The sequence below is a fragment of the Somniosus microcephalus genome, chromosome 1 (genome assembly GCF_052327205.1).
Source record: "Somniosus microcephalus isolate GS21.2 chromosome 1, FLI_Smic_1.0, whole genome shotgun sequence".
NCBI lineage: Eukaryota > Metazoa > Chordata > Chondrichthyes > Squaliformes > Somniosidae > Somniosus > Somniosus microcephalus.
This window is the reverse complement of record NC_140987.1, coordinates 190,102,344-190,123,877: the sequence shown is the minus strand read 5'-3', so window position 1 is coordinate 190,123,877 and position 21,534 is coordinate 190,102,344. Positions and strand designations below refer to the sequence as shown.

The following is a 21,534-nucleotide window of genomic DNA, read 5'->3' as shown; positions in this document are numbered from 1 at the left end:
ATAAATTTCACAAGTAAAGGATACTATTAGACTCTACGTAGCCGTAACACTAAAGCAAGCTGTTCTCATTAAATTCATGACATACTGTACTCTGCAGATCCAGGAGTAACATTCTTAAAGTGTGTTGCAAAGCATGGATTTCCATGTGTAAATCCAGATATGTGAACAGGATAATTGATCAGGACACCTTTTTAAAAAATATTCATTCTCAGGATATGAGCGTCCCTGGCAAGATCGGCGTTTGTTGCCCATCCCTAGTTGCCCTTGTGAAGATGGTGGTGACCCTCCTTCTTGAACCACTGCAGTCCTTGTGGTGAAGGTACCATTAGGATATGGTAGTGTGGTTGTTATGGTACTGGACTAGTAATTCAGGGACCGGGACTAATGCAAGATGATAAAAGGATGATAAGTTCAAATCCCACCATGGCAGTTTGACAATTTGAATTCAGTTTTTTAAAAATCTGGTAATATAAAACTGGTGCCAGTAAAAGTGATCATGAAGCTGTTGGATTCTTGTAAACACCCAACTGCGATGTTCCCGCTAGTTTCTTTTGGGTGCGGGGGCCCTTTAACGGGCTGCGGGGCCCATTCAATTTCTTGCGCATGCGCGGTTATTCCAATTATAAAGCTGTTGAGCAGCCTGTGTGGGACCTCCAGATCGCATCTTAACAGAAACATTGCCCAATTAGTCCACTTATGCCCTTTAGAAAAGAATATCTGCTGCCCTTACCTGGTCTGGCCCATATGTGATTGCAATCCTACACCAACTGTCCTCTGAAGTGGCCTAGCAAGCCATTCAGTTGTATCAAACTTATGTGATGGTTGGAAATGATAATTTATACAGTGCCTTATCAGGTAAAAACCTTTCAAAGTACTTGCAGAGTTACTATGCACCGATATAAAGGTCAGCTCTAGGCCTAGAAATCCGAGGGCACCCAAACATGGGCGCATGGGGATCAATCTCTGCATCTGAATGGATAGGCCCAAGGCACACATAATATTGGGCCTCGGGCCACATCACTGAGCTGCGGACACCTAATGAGCCTTTCCCACCTGCGAGGCCTTGCTGAAACCGACCCCCCCCCCCCCCAAGCAACATATGTGAGTGCCGGATCACGTGATTTTCACCTGCCAGCAGCAGCCAGCTGCCTCTTTATGCCTGCAATGGGCAGGTAGCTGGTCAGCAGGATGTAAATGAGGGTGCCTAATGGAGACTCCCAGGCGGGTGGCCTATTGCCTTCTCGCCCGGGAGTTGAAATTCCCTCCCTCATCTCAGTTTCCTGGGTTGGGTATCATTGTGTATTCATTGTGGGATCCCATCAGAATCCCTGCCAGGAAGCAGGATCCCATCAGTGGTCCAGAGGAAAACTCACAGGCGGCCAGGACCTTCATTAAACAAAGAATGTGGTCAAAATACAAGGAGGTCCTACTTAAAATTATTTTCTGGACACAACAGCTAATTTCTTCCAGTTTCGATTTAAAATTGACTGATTGCTTTAGAAAGAAAGACTTGCATTCATGTAGCGCCTTTCACTAATAGCTTTTGTGGACTCAGTTTCTTGTAGTATCATCACTTAACACTTAACAGAGTATGGAAAAATATGAAAAACAGTAAGAGATAGACATATTGAAAAATGTTGCTCAGATGGTTTAGCGTTTGTTTCCAAACCAGTTATTATGGAGTTTAAAACCCAACGCTCTATCAGTCGGGTTGCTAGACAAAACTCCATGAGGAAATGAGCTCTTTGCTGCTGAAGGCAATGAAAAGACATTGCCCTGCTCACCCTTTGAATGGAATCTCCTGCCAGCTGATCATGGAAGAGGATATGTAGCGCCAAGCTTTTGTGGAATGGAGGCACTGGAAACTAAAAGTGACAAAATGAAAAAAGCCATTTAATATGAAAATACTGTGCAGGAAATCTGCTTTGTGGTACCCAGCTCATTTTACTTCAACAGATTCTTGAAACGTGTCAAGATTCAATTACATGCAGCAACCTTTAACTACTAAAGGAAATGAAAATTATTACACCAGTAACAGATGGCAATTTTTCAGTACCTTTTAAAGGTCAGACCAACTAGAATCTTTATACTGAACCAAACAGGATGAGTTAAGGACTCCAGGGGGGAACAAAAAGGAAGATAAGGAGGTAAGATGTTAATTCCAATGAAAATCAACTCAGCAATTTACCAGTTTGAAAGCCACAGGGACAAGACTGTCATTGTCAACTGATGTCACATTGTTACTGCTTCCTGTCACTGCATACAGCACCAACATTTCAGGAACTTCCAAATACTTCCACTCCAGAAAGGACAGACACTGAAAGAGTTTTCAATTAGGGACACCATGTTGCACTAGTCAACATCTAACTGCGTAATTTTAATCCTGTGTTTACAATGCCATTTACTTTTTCCCATAATGTGATATGGCTGTAAGATAATTACCCTGATACACCAAAATGAGAGGGGTGTTTAATAAGTACTGTAGTTTTCCTTGTGCATAAAATGCAATTAACAACACAATTCTATTTTAAATATAAACATGAAGCAATGCTTTTCATAGATGAAGGTTAATGAATTTGCAAAAATCTAACAATCAAAAGGTTACTTTTGCATTTACTCATCTGTATCCCCATCTCTATATCAGAGCGTTAGGGACAGTGATAACAAGCATTGGCTTATACCCAGCAGTCATCAAAATATTGTGTTATTTCCAGATTATCATGTTGTCAAAAATATCCCATGATAGTCATATTTCCATTGCTCATTTCCCACACTGAATCTAATTTACATCTTTAATAAAGCTGGGCTCCATTGATTTCATCCTACAACATTTGTTGAACAGCCTTGTGTTTACATTGGCTACTTCTGTCACTTGATCATTTCCAAGGTAACAATTCTTAACTGGTACTGTCTATGCCTGATTATCAGTACTTTTAATTAAGACTTTTTTTAAATGGCACAGATCCTTGAATCACTTTCACATTGTAGGTGTAAAATGTCTCCTTTGGATTCAATGTTACATTTTTAAATGTAGTAAAAATTGAAGTTATCTTGTTATTACATACTCCTCCACTAATTTGATCAACAGTCTTGTAAAATAATTTTCCAGGCAACAATAGCCCTTTAAATTTGATAATATCATAAGTATTTGTGAAATTTCAGAGGCATGATTCATTGCTTAGACCCAACATTTCTGCATGTTACATCTTTGCCATTATTTTTACTAGAAGAATTAGCTGCACTAGCTGTCACTAATGTGAAGTCCTAACTGGGCTATATTTGTAAAGCTTGTTAAATATTTGGACATACATGACACACTCTTCTAGAGGTCAGCCTGCAGAATTAGTTGCAAGTCAGTTTTAAACATTAAAAGAAAACATAAACAGATGTTGGCAAAATAATTTTATTATAATAACTGCTATAGAAACCATTAACCATCTGCAATCAGATTTCTGGTTAAAGTGTATAGAAAATAGTAATGCAAATGTGTGCAGGATGAAAGCTGCAAGTGATTACCTCCGGGTAAGAAAACTACTTTTAAAGAATGCCTGTAATGATGATTTGGATTCAGTACATGAAGCAATAGTCTTAAATTTTTTGAGCTTCACCTACTGTGAGATTTTGTTCAATAAAAAATGCTTATATTTTGCCAAAAAGACTCAAACATGTTTCCAGTAAAATATTTATGTGCATTTTTAATAGAATATCCCAATCAAATACAGGTTGTCAATTTTATTTGGAATCGTTACCAAGCCATGATAATATGTTCCAAAAATTGGCCTTTATTTGAATTTTCAACAGTTATTTGTTTTGGTCCGTGAGTTAGCCAATAATAAATCTGCATCTATTTCCCATGTTTGAAATGTACTTATGTCAGGTAAAGAGAATCGGATACCTCCCTGCCTTAAATCAACTTTGCTCTTGTTTCAAAAAACATTAGCGTAATCCTGTTACACTCCATTTACTGACAACTATCACATTAAAATATATCTGAGGAGTCAGGGGAATATGTCAGCTTTGTGAGTTTATTTTTCCATGTGTTATCTAGAGATAAGTAAGGCTGTAATTCCATATTTCACTTTTTCTTTTATAATTGTCCGTGGATATTGATCTGATTTAATGTTATATGTTTCTGCTCAAAGCCAACACATTTCTCTAATGTAATCCATTAAAAAGTAATATAATTGCTAGGTTTGAAATCTGAAGCCTCAGATTAAGAAACTCTGAGTACAAAGGTCAATCAAACGAAAGGCTACCTCACATACCCACCCCGCAGGCAGAGAAAGCCTGATGTAAGACAAACACATGCCAGCTGTACCAATCAGCAGCTGATCAATACAAACATTGCGTAATCAGACTTCAACAGCTGTTTATTAGTTCATCAATTTAGTGTTACTGCCCCAAACACTAAATATGACAAGGTTAGTGAATTTTCCTTTGGTATATTTATATCACCCAATCTTTATCCTCTGTTGTATAGGCATTTTTATCAGGCTTAATTTCTCGCCCAAATGTAACTCGAGGGCGACTTTCTTCTTGAACAAGTGTTAATTTTAGAAATTGAATTATCCTGTGTCTTTCACATCCAGTAATATCTTGTAATACTAGTAAAATAATTCACTAGTTCTTTCTTGCAGAGCTTGTCCACCATGCATGAAAATCAAGGCTAACTGATCACTGCTTTTCTTGATATATATTAATGACTTGGACTTGGGTGTACAGGGCACAATTTCAAAATTTTCAGATGACACAAAACTTGGAAGTGTAGTGAACAGTGAGGGGGATAGTGATGGACTTCAGGAAGACATTGACAGGCTGGTGAAATAGCCGGATACGTGGCAGATGAAATTTAATGCAGAAAAGTGCAATGTGATACATTTTGTAGGAAGAACAAGGAGAGGCAATATAAATTAAAGGGTACAATCCTAAAGATGGTGCAGGAACAGAGAGACCTGGGGGTGTATGTGCACAAATCGTTGAAGGTGGCAGGGCAGGTTGAGAAAGCAGTTAAAAAAGCATATGGGCATAGAGTACAAAAGCAAGGAGGTTATGATGAACCTTTATAAAACACTGGTTCTGCCTCAGCTGGAGTATTGTGCCCAATTCTGGACACCGCACTTTAGGAAGGATGTGAAGGCCTTAGAGAGGGTGCAGAAAAGATTTACGTGAATGGTTCCAGGGATGAGGACCTTCAGTTATGTGGATAGACTAAAGAAGCTGGGGTTGTTCTCCTTGGAGCAGAGAAGGTTGAGAGGAGATTTGATAGAGGTATTCAAAATCATGATGGGTCTAGACAGAGTAGATAAAGTGAAACTGTTCCCATTGGCGGAAGGGTCGAGAACCAGAGGACACAGATTTAAGGTGATTGGCAAAGGAACCAAAGGCGACATGAGGAAAAACTTTTTTACGCAGCGAGTGGTTAAGACCTGGAATGCACTGCTTAAAAGGGTGGTGGAGACAGATTCAATCATGGCTTTCAAAAGGGAATTGGATAAGTACCTGAAGGAAAAAAAATTGCACGGCTATGGGGAAAGGGCGGGGGAAGTGAGACTAGCTGAAGTGCTCTTGCAGAGAGCCAGCATGAGCTCGATGGACCGAATGGCCTCCTTCTGTGCTGTAATCATTCTATGATTCTATGATGTTTGTCCAGATTTGAACAACTGCTGGTCTCACACAAAAAAGTGGCACTGGACTTTCTAACCTCCAGTTCCCTCAAATGCCTATATTAAAAAGTTTTGCTCCTCACCTCAGTTGATTTACAAGTACACAAATCAGAAAAAGATGATGATTAAAAAAAAACAGCTGACATAGACAGTGCATAACACAGCTGTGACACTCGAGGACAGCATAACCCATAAGATCAGTGCTCAAATGGTATATTCAGATGCTGAGACTGTACAACCATTTTAGTTTGGTTTAGTTGAGATTTTGTTTTACATTTTTTAGACTGGAAATTGTGATTCATTGGGTGATTTGGTCACTGAGGTGGCTTACATCTGTACTTAGTTCTTGCAATAAAAAGCCTGAAGGGCACACATATGAATGTCATCCAGCCTAAGGCTCTCTCAGTGCTCTGACTGTTAAATTCAATGGAATCACCTGGTGGATGTATTTTAACATTGAATGCAATTCTACCAAAGCAAGGATTTTAGACAGGAAATTTACAACATGTTTCCTCAGAATGACTATTCCATACTATGATTCATTCTTCAATAAATGTTATTTTTCATTTTTAACTTGGAGATTTATAAGTGTTATTACTCTTAATGCACTGGACTAACTGCATTCACCTGTTTTATGAAACTGTGTCAGTCTGGCATTATACAAGTACATAACATATGGCCTTTTTTACTGTATTTCAGCAGTGTAGCATTGGTGCTGTCAAAGAAATGACACTAACGGCAGTCTATTGCTGGCTGAGGTCATGTAATTTTAACTCAGAATGGGCTATATATTACTGCAGAACAAAAAAATTAAATGCAGTTCCACTGACCAGCATGTCTTAATTGGGAGCTAGGACTATAATTTTTAAAGAAAATGTTTTTTGTGTTGTATTCTTGACTCTTGACCTCCATTACTATTATTTCATGAAAACAACTAGCATGGGTCTACCTATAATGAAAATAAGTTTGCGAGGGGTTTCGATGGCTCTGCATGGGGTGGGCCACTGCAATGTTCCCGTCTCAACAGGGAATCCTGTATCTCAAAAATATCATGCTGACAGCATGGATTTCTTGATACATTTGCATGTTTTCATTTATGAATACAGTAAAACAATCAGCAATATAAAATAATTTAGAGGGACAGACTATGTAGAGTACAGGGAAACCCTCAGAACTGGTTATGGGGGTTTATATACAGAAATGTGACCAGTTCTAATTTTTCTACTGTTAACAGGAAACTGCGACTGCCAGTGTTGGTGTGAACACGTGAGTGCAAAAGTGGGGTACATGTAGGTGTATCTGCTTGATTTATTAGGGTAGAGCTTCTAATTGGCTAAATTTACATATGAAGGCTTAGCACATTCATGCTACATTCTGCTGCTTGCTACATTGACATTGGTGTTAACCTGCTTATTTACAGTGGGTTAACGCCTGTGTACAAATAGCACACTGGAATCTTGGACGAGTGCTTTAAGCATTTGTATGTGACCTTCGCCAACCAAAAGTTCTATCCTAGTAACCCCAACCACTAACAGGTGAAATTAAAGTCACATTTGGGTTAGTGATATTTTGAAATGTATTGTACAGTAAATAAAAGTAATAATAAAAATAATCATCAACATCAGAATCACATCACTGGAGAACCAATATCTATACTGTGATTGGCTATCTCAGTATATAATAGGGTCACACCAGGAGATGCCACTTAGTAATTTCACATTAAAATGAGACTGTTCAGATACCGCAGTAAAGCAAGTATCAGAGAACATGACAAAAGTACCTCTCTCTTTCAACATTTTACCTGGCTATAGTTAATGAAACACGACAAACTAAGTAACATCTTCTGTAAAATCAGCTAATCTATTTCCAGCCATTTGTGCCCTCAGATTCATTTGTTGTACAAGCCTAAAAATCACACAAAATTCCATCCAGTATTCCATTCACATATTTTCTAAACTGACATACCATAAATTTTTAATGATGCATGCTACATGGGACAAGGACAATGCACTACATAACACAAACAAGTTTTTTTATATTAAAATGTTTTCTACAGATTGAAAGTAGGACAGAATAAGATGAACTACTGCACATACCCGCTCCCTCCCTTAAACATCAAGTGGAACCCAGATGCTGGGCAGAAGGCACAATCCGACACATCTCCTGGATGTGAGCAATCCTTTTGGGGAAACCTGCTGTGGGCAATTAAAAAGATAAACTAGCTCCCTATTGAGCCCAGTTGGCACACTGCCTCATGGGGCGCCCACAGAGACTCCTTGAGAGTCATGCTGGAAACATTCTGGGTTTCTTCCTGCTTAAAGCCTGAGAGTGCATTCTACTGAAGTGATGGCAGACAGGCCTCCCCAGGTGTGTAATGTGGCTCTAAGTGTGTGGAAGATGGTCCAATCTAACAACCTATATGTTCCTTCAAGGTAAAACAGGTGAAATATTTTTTTAACAATAGGCTCTTGGGCTACTGGTGACAGCAAACAACATCCAGTTAAAGGCTCAAGGTTTACCCAAATTATAATTACAAGAGTGCAACATAGAACGAAAAGGGAAAAAACAAATAATACATTGAGAAAAACAGGGAACCAAGGAGCCAGTGCCCCAGCCAGGGTAATAAATAGAACAGGAAACCAAAGACCAGTGCAACTGCCAGTCTCATTTACTAACCACTAATGTTTCTATGTGGCATGCCACATAGTACATTACACACTGTATAGAACTAATTTATTGTAATGCATCTCTTATATAATATATCCCAAACATTGTAATCATAACACAATTGGAAAACAAAAAAAATTGTTTGCTACATAATTAAACCTATTACAGTAATTCTATTATATATTTTCTGCGACCATTAATCTAAGCAGGGTTTTTCATTCTCATAGCTATAAATTCAAACTAATCTAAAGCCCGTGCACAACTCTGAAAACAGAAGGCCCCTTTTTCAGTTACCTGTTCCAGTTTACGGAGTCAGCTCTCATCAATTAACCACTGACTTGCCCTTTCATTGTGACTAAGTGACTAATATCTACATTGGCTCCAAGAAAGACACTTTTCACAATCAGCCAATAATCTGCTAAGTGAAAACACATGAAGGGGCTTATGTGACGCCCGTGAGGGGTCCTCATTGAATGGAAAACAGGTGTGTGAGTTTTGTGCCATGTAATACCCCATTTACCCCCGAGTACAAAGGTTACACGACTAATGGGTGCCTTGTGCTGCACAGAGAGAGCAGAGGCACAGGCCGAGGTTAAACATCTGGGACATATTTCACATACTTGCAGCATATGCTTCAGCTTCAATTAGAATGAGGCTTTGGCACATTTATTAATCTTTTACTTTCATCTTTTAAAAAGCCTCTGACCTGACCTTAATATTTTTCAGCGTGAACAAACAGAGGAGTAATGAAAAAGAATTTCTACCTGCTAGCACTAGAACAGACAAATTTGTTGCACAGCGAACTTTAATTTATTGTGAATGTACAAGAAAAAATAATGCCTGTAAAAAGGGAAAAGAATCCCTCTGGAGTCATGTGCAGCAAATATGAAATCCTTTAATCTGACCACTGCATTCGATCACGGTGAATAAACACCACCTTTATAAATCCAATCCCAACTTCCCTACTGCATGTTCCACATACCCTGCAGGTCCTCCATGCACATGTTAACAGCTTCATTAATATTAATACCACAAATAAAAAGATACTCAATTAACAGAGGGTTTGTGAATTGTGCTGCTGTTAGGAAGCAGGGAAAAAGAACCACTTGCGTCCATCTTATGTTGTGGAATTGAATTCAGTGTGAATCAGTGTTCCAGAAAAGCTCGACTTTGTTTTCCTTAACTACAATTTGCTTTTGGCTTGATGGTGGAACTGATAAGCCTCTTGTTCTGCTGAGATGCAAGATGTTGATTCATGTCTGTGATTTCCCCCACAAGATGACTTTCCCATCTCAACCAACCTGCAAGGAGAAAGCATGGAGCAGGACTAAATGTTTCACCATGAAAGGGGGAAGGAAAAACTGGCAGATGGCACTTCTGGAGATTCGCAATTACAGAAATCTGGGACCAACTTGCCAGGCATCTTAGCATTGAAATGGTGTAAAAGAAGAAGAAACGGTTAAAATGTAAGGAAAGAATACATATCAGTATCACACATTTGAGTTTATTTAGTACCTGCTTTTAATCTGTCTTCAGCCCTAAATAAATGCCTTTCAATTATAGTTCTAGAGAGGACCTGGAGTATGATAATGTAATGCCCAGATATTCTGATCCCTACGGATGGGTACGCGCTCTGTACCCACCTGTGGGGACATCGGAAATGCCGGTTTCAGACATGCACAGCGCATGCGCTGAAAACCGGCATTTCCAATCTGTCAAGAATGGTCTTGACAGATCCTCCAGCTGCCCTGGAGAAGGGCCTCTGCGGGTGGATAGTTACGCTATTTGGAGACCCTCCGCCCGCAGAAAACCCTTACAATTCTTACGCCTGGTAAAAGCAGACATAAGGCCTGCTTTTGCCAGGATAAGAGTTGAAAGAAAGTAAAAAAAAAAGTTTTTTCATTTATTTATCATTTAAAAATACTTCAAAAAAAGTAAGTTTATTTTTAGCCCTGTAAAAAACTTGAATTATTTTTTTCCAAAAATTAAATTTTTGTTTAAAATTTATTGTAATTTCAAGTCATTTTAAAAATGTGATTTAAAAAAAAAAATTATTTAAAGTTTTACTATGTTTTTGGGGTGATCTCCATTCATATATTTGACAGGTCTTCCTGTCAAGTGTATGAAGGGAGATTCCCTTCTGTGATTGGCTCCCTGTGGCCCACATGATCCCAGGGACGCTGCAAACTACATACGCCCCTGGGATATATGGGCCCTGCGCACTTCAAGTTTGGTGAGGCCCAGGAGCGGAAGCGTGTGCGTCCCAGAAGCCCTCAGGTAAGGGTGTAGATTTTTCCAGATCGCAGTTCTCCGCCCGCGGGAGGCCTGCGATCGGAAAATACGGGCCATTGTGTATTTGATATGCTTTACAGGTAGATTTTCTTTTTAGCTTCAAATTCATAGACTAGTACAGCAAAGAAGGAGGCCATTTGGCCCATCGAGTCTGCGCCGGCTCTTTCGAAGAGCAATCCAGTTAGTCCAACGAACCACACCCCCCATGCTCCTCCAGCCCTCTGATGTCATCTGTCTCCACCCCTCTCGCACTCCTCCTGGCCCTCCAATGATGTTGCCAACCCCACCCCCCACCCTCACCCCTCCGCCATGGACACCAAACCACCCCCCCGGCCCTCCCCGTGCCCCTCCAGCCCTCCCCGTGCCCCGCTGGCCCTCCCCGTGCTCCTCCAGCCCTCCCCGTGCCCCTCCAGCCCACACCCCACTTCTCAGGCCCTCCCCGTGCCCCTTCAGCCCTCCCCCCGCTTCTCAGGCCCTCCCTGTGCCCCTCCGACCCTCCCCGTGCTCCTCCAGCCCCCGATCCTCACCCAAACCCTCACCCCCCCCGTGCTGCTCCCTGCTCCGATCATTTCAGACTCTCTCCCCACACTCCTTCTGGCCCTCCAATGATGTTGCCAACCACCCCCCTCATTGCTCCAACCACCCCCAGTGCTCCTCCAGGCACCGACACCAAACTACCCACGCACTCCTCCAGCCCTCCCTGTGCCCCTCAGACCCTCCCCATGCTCCTCCAGCCCTCCCTGTGCCTCTCCGGCCCTCCCCGTGCCCCTCCGACCCTCCCCGTGCCCCTCCGACCCTCCCCGTGCCCCTCCGACTCTCCCTGTGCTCCTCCGGCCCTCCCTGTGCCCCTTCTGCCCTCCCTGTGCCCCTTCTGCCCTCCCCGTGCCCCTTCTGCCCTCCCCGTGCCCCTTCTGCCCTCCCCGTGCCCCTTCTGCCCTCCCTGTGCCCCTCCAGCCCTCCCTGTGCCCCTCCTGCCCTCCCCGTGCTCCTCTGGCCCTTCCCTTGCCCCTCCAACTCTCCCCATGCTCCTCCGGCCCTCCCAGTGCTCCTCCAGCTCTCCCCGTGCTCCTCCGGCCCTCCCCATGCCCCTCTGGCTCTCCCCGTGCTCCTCCGGCACTCCCAGTGCTCCTCCAGCCCTCCCCGTGCCCCTCCGGCCCTCCCCATGCTCCTCTGGCCCTTCCCGTGCCCCTCCAGCTCTCCCCGTGCTCCTCCGGCCCTCCCAATGCTCCTCCGGCTCTCCCCGTGCTCCTCCGGCCCTCCCCATGCCCCTCTGGCCCTCCCCATGCTCCTCCCGCCCTCCCCGTGCTCCTCTGGCCCTCCCCATGCCCCTCTGGCTCTCCCCATGCTCCTCCCGCCCTCCCCGTGCTCCTCCCGCCCTCCCCGTGCCCCTCCGGCCCTCCCCATGCTCCTCTGGCCCTTCCCGTGCCCCTCCAGCTCTCCCTGTGCTCCTCCGGCCCTCCCCGTGCTCCTCCGGCCCTCCCCGTGCTCCTCTGGCCCTCCTCGTGCTCCTCCAGCCCTCCCAGTGCTCCTCCGGCCCTCTCCATGCCCCTCTGGCTCTCCCCATGCTCCTCCCGCCCTCCCTGTGCTCCTCTGGCCCTCCTCGTGCTCCTCCAGCCCTCCCTGTGCCCCTCCTGCCCTCCCCGTGCTCCTCTGGCCCTTCCCTTGCCCCTCCAACTCTCCCCATGCTCCTCCGGCCCTCCTAGTGCTCCTCCAGCTCTCCCCGTGCTCCTCCGGCCCTCCCCATGCCCCTCCGGCTCTCCCCGTGCTCCTCCGGCACTCCCAGTTCTCCTCCAGCCCTCCCCGTGCCCCTCCGGCCCTCCCCGTGCTCCTCTGGCCCTTCCCGTGCCCCTCCGGCTCTCCCCGTGCTCCTCCGGCCCTCCCAATGCTCCTCCGGCCCTCCCCGTGCTCCTCCGGCCCTCCCCGTGCTCCTCCCGCCCTCCCCGCGCTCCTCTGGCCCTCCTCTTGCTCCTCCGGCCCTCCCCGTGCTCCTCTGGCCCTCCTCGTGCTCCTCTGGCCCTCCCCGTGCTCCTCTGGCCCTCCCAGTGCTCCTCCGGCCCTCTCCATGCTCCTCCGGCCGCCAATCATTCCCTAACTGCGCCCCCTGTTCCACCAGCCCCTGATCCTCACCCAAACCCCACCCCCCACCCCTGTGCTGCTCCCGGCCCCGATCGTTTCAGACTCCCCACCCCCCCCCCCACCCCAAACCCCATGCTGCTTCTGACTGCAGATCGCTTCGGACTCCCCTCCCTGTGCTCCTCCGGCTGCCGCCCGTCACCCACGTGATCCCTCGCTCCCTCCTCTCTGCCGCCTAGTGCCTCAGGCCTACCCGCCCGCAGCCAGCCAGCCTCTCAATCTGGGTGGTTGCAGGTGGGAAACAGAGGTTTCCATGCAAATCAGGCCCTGCCGTTAAATTTGTTCTCCTGGGTGTCCCGACCGCTTTGGAGCCCCCACCCCCCGCTTCCAACTCGCCTTCCCCATTAAAATTCTGGCCTGAGTCTCTATTTATAAAGCCCAGGATCCCATATGCTTTATTAACTCCTTTGTTAATCTGTCCTGCCACCTTCAAAGATTTGTGTATTAACTCACCCAGGTCTCTCTCTTCTTGCACCCCCTTTAAAATTGTATCATTTAGTATGTATTGTCTCTCTTCATTCTTCCTACCAAAATGTATCACCTCACACTTTTCTGCATTGAATTTCATCTGCCATTTGTCCGACCATTCCACCAACCTGTCTTTGTCATTTTGCACTCTATTACTATCTTCCTCACTGTTTACTACGCTTCCAAGTTTCGTGTTATCTGCAAATTTCAACATTGTGCCTTGTACCCCCAAGTCCAAGTCATTAATGTATATCAAAAACAGCAGTGGTCCTAGTACTGAACCCTGGGGAACATCACTGTATACCTCCCTCCAGTCCAAAAAACAGTCATTCACCACAACTCTCTGTTTTCTATCCCTTAGCCAATTTTGTATCCATGCTGCTACTGCCCTGTTTATCCCATGGACTTCAATTTTGCTAACAAGCCTATTATGTGGTACTTTATCAAATGCCTTTTGAAAGTCCATATACACAGCATCAACTGCACTATCCTCATCCACACTTTTATTGCAGCTTGGGTCTTGGGAAAACAATTTGACTGCATTTATTTGTGGATAATGCAACCAGTCTTCCTGTAAAACAGCTGCACAGACTAGCTGTGACATTTTGTCCAGAATACGCAAGCAAAGCTGTGATGTCATTACAGAGAGATAACTGTGGGCGGACTGCACTAACGAAACATGTTTCTGTTGCCAGAACTGTTCATTTACTGGCTCCAAACAGTTTGGAAGATACAATAAAACATGGATCTTTCAAGTTAGTTATCTGGAAAATGTATCTTGAGTGTGCCGCTGGCTGTACTAGAGTTGTGCTACGGGAACCAATGGCTGAAGACAACTATAAAGGCAGCTTAAGGCTGCGATTTTCTCGGCACAGAGAGGGTGGGTTTGGAGGCGGGTCAAAGGGTAAAATCATTTTGAATGACGGCGGGGTCCGATCCCGCCGTCAACCCGCCTCCAAACAATTTCCCCAAGTGTCAGGTCCCCGATTTGCGCACGGAACTGACACCTAGCGGCGGTAAGAGGATTAAAGCCACTTACCTGCCTGTTAACAGGCAGTTGATAGTAGTTAACAGGCTCTTATTTAATGTTGCCACTTCTACCTTGGGCTTCCTGATGTCAGGACACCACACCACGTCATGTAGTGTGTTGTGAGTCTGCTGTTATGTTCCTGCATTGATGACAACTGTAGAAGTGGTGTGAAGGATCCAATGGTGCACTGGTGAGTCTTAGAGGTAAGAAAATGTTGGGGAAATCATTTTTAATGCATTTACACATTTCTTTAGGTAACAAGTTTTGAAAACGATGTCTAGTGCCACCTCATTGGGAGAACCTCGCTCACCAGTGACAGATCGCTCCTGTCACCTCACCTGCAGCTGCCATCTGTTCCAGCCTATGGAGGGAGTCACTGGAGAGCCTGGGTGCAAGAGCTCACCTTTGTACAGTGATTGTCAGTGTTTGCAGCACCTCAATGCTGTCAAACACTGAGAAATGAGCTGTCAAAAAAAATTGTGCGTGGTCCCTTTAAGAAAACCGGCAGATGACGCGTCATCAAATGATGCCATCTGAACTGCTTCCTCTTAATTGGCCGACAAGCCCACAGGGAGGGCTTAACAAGGTCAATCAATGTAAAATCATGTCCGTGGGCTGGATGCAGTTGGGGGCGGGACTGGAAGCCGGAAACCACCTGACCAGCACCCAACCCGCCTCCATTGACAAAATCGCGGCCTAAGAGTGTGTGTGGGGTCCTTCTTATTAGAAATAGCATAAGAGGTGTTACCTGTGCTGCAGTAAATTGATTTCATGCCTGCTAGTAGTGGTTAAAAAGCCACTGTAGCTTGCTCAAGTTCCCAGGAGGAGGGAGCTACCACTAGCATTTGGGTAAGGTGCACACAGGTTTTGAAGGGGGTGGGAAGTCAGTAATATCCATTCAGAATCTGATGGTTTTTCCTTTTCATGATGTGCTGCTGGTGAGATTGCGCAGGATAATAATGCCCATTTTACCAATGCCTTAGTAGCTCCCATGAAACATTGGAAGAGCAGGACTCAGATGGACTGTAAAGGAGTTATTTGTAGATTCAGATTTCCTGCACTCTGGGGAATTCATGGATCAATAGCTCTCCTGATCCAATTGCAAATGCAGACAAGCGAGCCACTAGCCGGCAAATTCCAGCAATAAGCCCACTGTGTCCCTGGATGAAACAAAGGCAGTTATTGTCAATTGGGTGTGCATAACATCCCAGTACTTCTGCTTTTCCTGCCAGTGCTTATGCTCCTCACAGGGTATTCAAAGTCTTCATCTTTGTGGGGTGACTTGATATTTGATATGACTTTAAGTGCTTAAAAGCAGAATAAACCTCCCTATACTAAAAAATCCTGCTACATGTACAGTTCATGTAGCCTCAACGATTACTGAGTGTCAGCTGTGGTAAAGTAAAATAGAGTCATAGAGTTATACAGCACAGAAAGAGGCCCTTTGGCCCACTGTGTCTGCACCGGCCATCAAGCCCTGTCTATTCTAATCCCATTTTCCAGCACTTGGTCCGTAGCCTTGTATTCTATGGCGTTTCAAGTGCTCATCTAAATGCTTCTTGAATGTTGTGAGGGTTCCTGCCTTTACCACCCTTTCAGGCAGTGAGTTCCAGATTCCAACCACCCTCTGGGTGAAAAAGGTTTTCCTCAAATCCCCTCTAAACCTCCTGTCCCTTACCTTGAATCTATGCCCCCTGGTTATTGACCCCTCTACTAAGGGGAAAAGTTCCTTCCTATCTACCCTATCTATGCCCCTCATAATTTTGTACACCTCAATCAGGTCCCCCCCTTAGCCTTCTCTGCTCTAAGGAAAACAACCCCAGCCTGTCCAGTCTCTCTTCATAGCTGAAGAGCTCCAGCCCAGGTAACATCCTTGTAATGTTATCTTAATAACGTAATTACGAGTCTCCCAAGCAGTTGTAGTGGAGTGCCATTTATTCAGTCCTGACTCTGTGTTTCGTAGTACAGTACCTCAAGCATGGCCAAAATGGCGTCGGATCCCGCCCCCGGATATGACGTCAGCTGTCAATCAAACCCCGCTGTTTTTACGACAGCTACGGTTATCCGTACATCTTCCCCCTTCAATGAAGGCATAACACAGTAACATAACATAACATAACACATAGAACACTTGTTAACATCATATAGAAACAGTCAGTGTAACTACACCGTTGAACTAATTGCAGGTAGGTATAAACCTTACCCACACCCAGGAGTCCATTAACTGTTTACAGTCTTATCAATCCCTGTCTACAGGTCAAGTTTAACTACAGGCTTTCTGGTGCGCTGTGACCTGCGTGGCTGAACAGGTGTTTGCTGAACCACCCCAGTTGTATCCCTTAAGTTCATGTCTGTACCACACAGGTCCCTTGTCACATTATCACTACTGTGTCCTTCATCACTTTGTGGCATTTCCCTCATCTCGTCTCTTTGTGGCATTTCCCTCATCTCGTCATCCTCTCTGTCCTCCTGAGGCTGAAAGGTCTCTGTGGTTTTCAGTAGATGCCTCCTGTTCCTGCGAAACACATTGCCGTTCACTGTCATGACACTATGACCTGGTGGCGACCTGTTGTAGAACGGTGGCTCTTTTAGGCCATAACTCAGGCCCTTCAATGCGAACTATATCCTTCTCCTGTAGAGGCACTAGTGTAGTGGCTGTGCGGTCATGAAGTGTTTTTTGTTTCTGTTGTAGTTTCCGAGCCTTGTCTGCCCACACCTCATCTCTGTGGTCAGGTGTGACATAACTGGGAAGTCGTGTACAGATTTTCCGACCCAGTAAGAGGTCAGCTGGAGACTTGCCACTTGCTAGCGGGCCCACCCTGTACGACATCAGGGCCAGATATGGGTCAGTGTTGCTGTGTGCTGCTTTCTTTAATAGTCTTTTCACAATCTGTACCCCCTTCTCCGCTTTTCCATTAGCCTGAGGGTAGAGCGGACTGGAGGTTACATGATTAAACTCATACTCTGAAGCAAATGACTGAAGCTCATGACTGGCATAGGGAGGGCCATTATCAGAGACCAGGGTTAGAGGGATGCCCTGCCTGGCAAAGATTGACTTCAGGTGAGTTATCACAGCTCTTGATGTGGTACTGGACAAGAGAGCCATCTCTGGATAATTGGAATAATAATCAATAATTAACAAATAGTCTTTTCCTTCATAGTGAAATATATCAGTTCCGACCTTTTCCCAAGGTTGTGATGGGAGCTCTGTGGTAATGAGGGGCTCTTTTGTTTGCTTGTAGTGATACTCCTGATAGGTAGCACACTCGCTGATCAACTGGTCAATATCAGAGTTCATGTTTGGCCAGTAGAGTGCCTCACGTGCTCTCCTTTTTGACTTTTCTGCACCCAGGTGCCCTTCATGTATCCTGTTGAGCATTTCTCGTCGCATAGAGGTGGGCACTACTATCCTGTCACACTTAAGCAGTAGTCCATTGACCACAGAGAGCTCAGACTGAATGTGATAATATTGTTTACATGACCCTTTCTTCCAGCCCTCTTGAAGATTTCTCATTACTTTACTCAGGACTGGGTCCTTTGATGTCTCTGTGACTATCACTGATAGTTGTTCCTGTGTGGCGGGCAATGCTGCGTAGACCATATCCACATGAAGAGCCACATCCTCTTCTGATTCACTGTGTGGCGTAAGGTGCAGTCCTGGATAGTGTGTCTGCAATGAACATTTGTGTCCCTGGCACATATGTTAGCTCAAAATCGTAACGTTGAAGTCTCATCATTAGGCATTGTATCCATGGTGACATGTCACACAGATTCTTCTTTGCGATCCCTAGCAGTGGCTTATGGTCTGTTTCTAGGATAACCTTGGGAAGACCATAGATGGAGGTATGACATTTTTCACACCCAAATGCCAAGCCAAGGCACTCCTTCTCGATTTGCGCGTATCAGCACTCTGTAGCCGTCATGGAGCGTGACGCATACGCCACTGGTCGCCATTCTCCTTCATCTTCCTGTAGAAGGACAGCCCCTAATCCATTCTTAGAGGCATCTGTGGACACTTTTGTCCTCTTTTTAGGGCAGAAGAACTTCAGTAGGGGTTCACTTGCTAGAATGTGTAGCAGCCCCTTCCATTCTCTCTCATGTTCATGTCCCCATTGGAACTCTGTCTCTTGGTGCAGCAGTTTTCTCAGATGAACAGTTTTCACTGCTAGATTTGGAATGAATTTTCCTAGGTAGTTAACCATGCCAAGGGCCCGCTGAACCCCTTTCTTGTCCTTTGGTTTCTCCATGTCATGTATAGCCTTTACCTTTGACTTGTCTGGCTGAATCCCCTCTGTAGAGATCTTGTCTCCGAGGAATGTGATTTTATTGACACTGAACTGACATTTGTCTTTATTTAGTTTGAGTCCATACTGCTGTATTCTCTGAAGTGTTTTCTCCAGTCTGGTGTCGTGCTCCCCGAGTGAAGCCCCATACTACCAGATCATCCACGTACACCCGCACACCCTCCAGGCCCTCAATGATTTGCTCCATTGCTCTGTGAAAGATTTCTGGGGCAGAGCTAATACCAAAGGGCAGACGCTGGTAGGAGTATTGACCAAACGGGGTGTTAAAAGTGCACAGCTTAGCACTTTCTTCATCAAGTTTCAACTGCCAGAAACCATGCAAGGCGTCCATCTTGGAGAAGACTTTCGCTTCTGTCATTTCGCTGACTATTTCCTCTCTCTTTGGAATTTGGTAGTGCTCTCTTTTGATATTGGCGTTAAGGTCCTTGAGATCCATGCAGACACGCAATTTATCAGTTTTCTTTGAATTGACGCAGACCATGGAATTTACCCAGTCAGTCGGTTCCTCAATCTTCTTTATGACAGCTAGTCCCTCCATGCGGTCTAGCTCTTTCCTCAGTTTTTCACGGAGAGCCACTGGAACTCTCCTGGGTGCGTGAATCACAGGTTGTGCATCCTCTCTCAGTTTGATGGAGTATGTAAAGGGCAGTGCTCCGAAACCCTGAAATACATCTGCATATTTGTATGCTATAGTCTCATGAGTCAGATTTGTACTATCTTGGGGGGCACTCTGCACACAGTTCAGTTCATTGATAGTATAGACTCATTTTACCAAGCCCAAATCCACACAGGCCTTATCCCCCAACAATGACTCATGTCCTTCAGGCACTATAACAAAGGTCAAAGGGTGAATGTAATTTTTTACCTTAACATTCAGCCTACATGTTCCTTTTGTTTCAATGCTTTGTCCATTGTATGCCTTCAAAGACACTGTCTTGTTCAGTATTTTAGGTCGCACTTTGAGATTCCGTGCATCACTCCAACTTATGAGGTTTGCCTTAGCACCTGTATCTAGCTTAAAGGGAACAATGGTGCCATTTACCAGCAAGGGAGCTATCCAAACTTCAGTCTGTGGTCCTACAGAGTGCAGTTCATCCGCATTGTTGCCCTGTTTTGACTCATTTTGCACCATTCCAACAAACAAAGTCTCTGCTCCTGTCTCTTCAGTCTCAATAGCATGCACTGTCTTTTTACCTTCAGTTTTCTCTTCCCAAAAACACATCTTGGCAAAGTGATTCCTGCCTTTACATTTTGCACAGTTCTTCCCATAAGCAGGACACTGTCTGGCTACGTGTTTATTACCGCACCGCCTGTATTCATAAGGCATCGTCTTGAACTCCGTGGGCCCTCTTGTGTCCCTTTTGTGTACCACATCCACTGGCAGGTTTTTCAGCCCCAGGGCGCTCCCGCCCGCTGCTGTGTTGCTCCCTTCGAAAGTTTTCGTGTGCATGGCTGAGAGTTCACTAGCATGACATATTTTCACTGCTGCATCCAAATTTAGGTCATTGTCTCTAAGCATTCTCTCCCTCACCTTCTTGTCGAGTATTCCAAAAATGACTTGATCGCGTATCATCGATTCATTCAGGTCCCTTAAGTTGCATGTTTGTGCTTTTGTTTTCAAGTCCGTCAAAAAACATCAAAGGATTCTCCTTGCTTTTGCACGCGGGAGCGAAACACGAATCTCTCATACGTTTCATTCTTTTTTGGAGTGCAGTATTCGTCGAATCGTTCTATCACCTTGTCCAGATCATTTTTATCATCTTTGGCTGCAAACGTTAATGTATTAAACAGCTCGATTGCCTGCGAGCCAGCCACTGTTAGCAACAAAGCTACTTTACGTGTTCCAGAGCTAGTCGAAGCGTCAATCGCTGTGAGGTAGAGAAGAAAGCGTTGCTTGAAGACACGCCAATTTTCATCCAAATTTCCCTCTAGTTGTAGGTTAGCCGGAGGTTTTATTCCTTCCATTGTTGTAGTATGTCCTTATCGTGAGTTCTATAAATCCTGGTACCATGTAATGTTATCTTAATAACGTAATTATGAGTCTCCCAAGCAGTTGTAGTGGAGTGCCATTTATTCAGTCCTGACTCTGTGTCTCGTAGTACAGTACCTCAAGCATGGCCAAGATGGCGTCGGATCCCGCCCCCGGATATGATGTCAGCCATCAACCAGCTGTCAATCAAACCCCGCTGTCTTTACGACAGCTACGGTTATCCGTACAACCCTGGTGAATCTCCTCTGCACCCTCTCCAATGCAATCACATCCTTCCTATAGTGAGGCGACCAGAACTGTACACAGTATTCCAGCTGTGGCCTAACTATCGTTTTGAACAGCTCCATCATAACCTCCCTGCTCTTATATTCTATGCCTCATCTAATGAAGGCAACTATCCCATATGCCTTTTTAACCACCTTATCTACCTGTCCTGCTGCCTTCAGGGATCTATGTACATGCACACCAAGGTCCCTCTGATCCTCCGTCCTTCCTAGGGTCTTACCATTCATTGTGTATTCCCTTGCCTTGTTAGTCCTCCCAAAATGCATCACTTCACACTTTTCAGGGTTAAATTCCATTTGCCACTGCTCTGCCCATCTGACCAACCCGTCTATATTGTCCTGTAGCCTGAGGCTTCCCTCCTCACTATTTACCACTCCACTAATTTTCGTGTCATCTGCGAACTTACTGATCATACCTCCTACATTCATATCTAAATCATTAATGTACACTACAAACAGCAAGGGACCCAGCACCGATCCCTGCGGTACACCACTGGACACAGGCATCCAGTCACAAAAACAACCTTTGACCATTACCCTCTGCCTCCTGCCACTAAGCCAATTTTGGATTCAATGTGCCAAATTGCCCAATAGCCCAAAATCACTTCCATAATGCAAACTAGCTGCCAGTGGACATTTGAATGCTTAAGTATTCAGCTTGCTCCCATGGTGGACAAAAAAGCCATGTTGGGGCAGTAATAGA

General features: G+C 45.0%; 1 protein-coding gene across 5 annotated transcripts in view; it reads right to left on the bottom strand.

Annotated features, from left to right (window-relative positions):
* Window positions 1-21,534, bottom strand: part of mctp1a (multiple C2 domains, transmembrane 1a) — a 960,306-nt gene that overhangs the window by 61,628 nt on the left and 877,144 nt on the right. Inside the window, exon 19 of one of the 5 annotated variants that reach the window (XR_015078481.1) lies at window positions 9,378-9,631. The exons of 3 other annotated variants lie outside the window; for them this stretch is intronic. Coding sequence is in view for 1 of the 2 variants with exons in the window: in XM_085988645.1 (XP_085844771.1) it covers window positions 9,623-9,631 (9 nt within the window). In the remaining variant the exon portion in view is untranslated. Of the gene's footprint in view, window positions 1-7,620; window positions 9,632-21,534 lie in introns of those variants that run through there. One more of the 5 variants, XM_085988645.1, reaches the window with a different exon arrangement.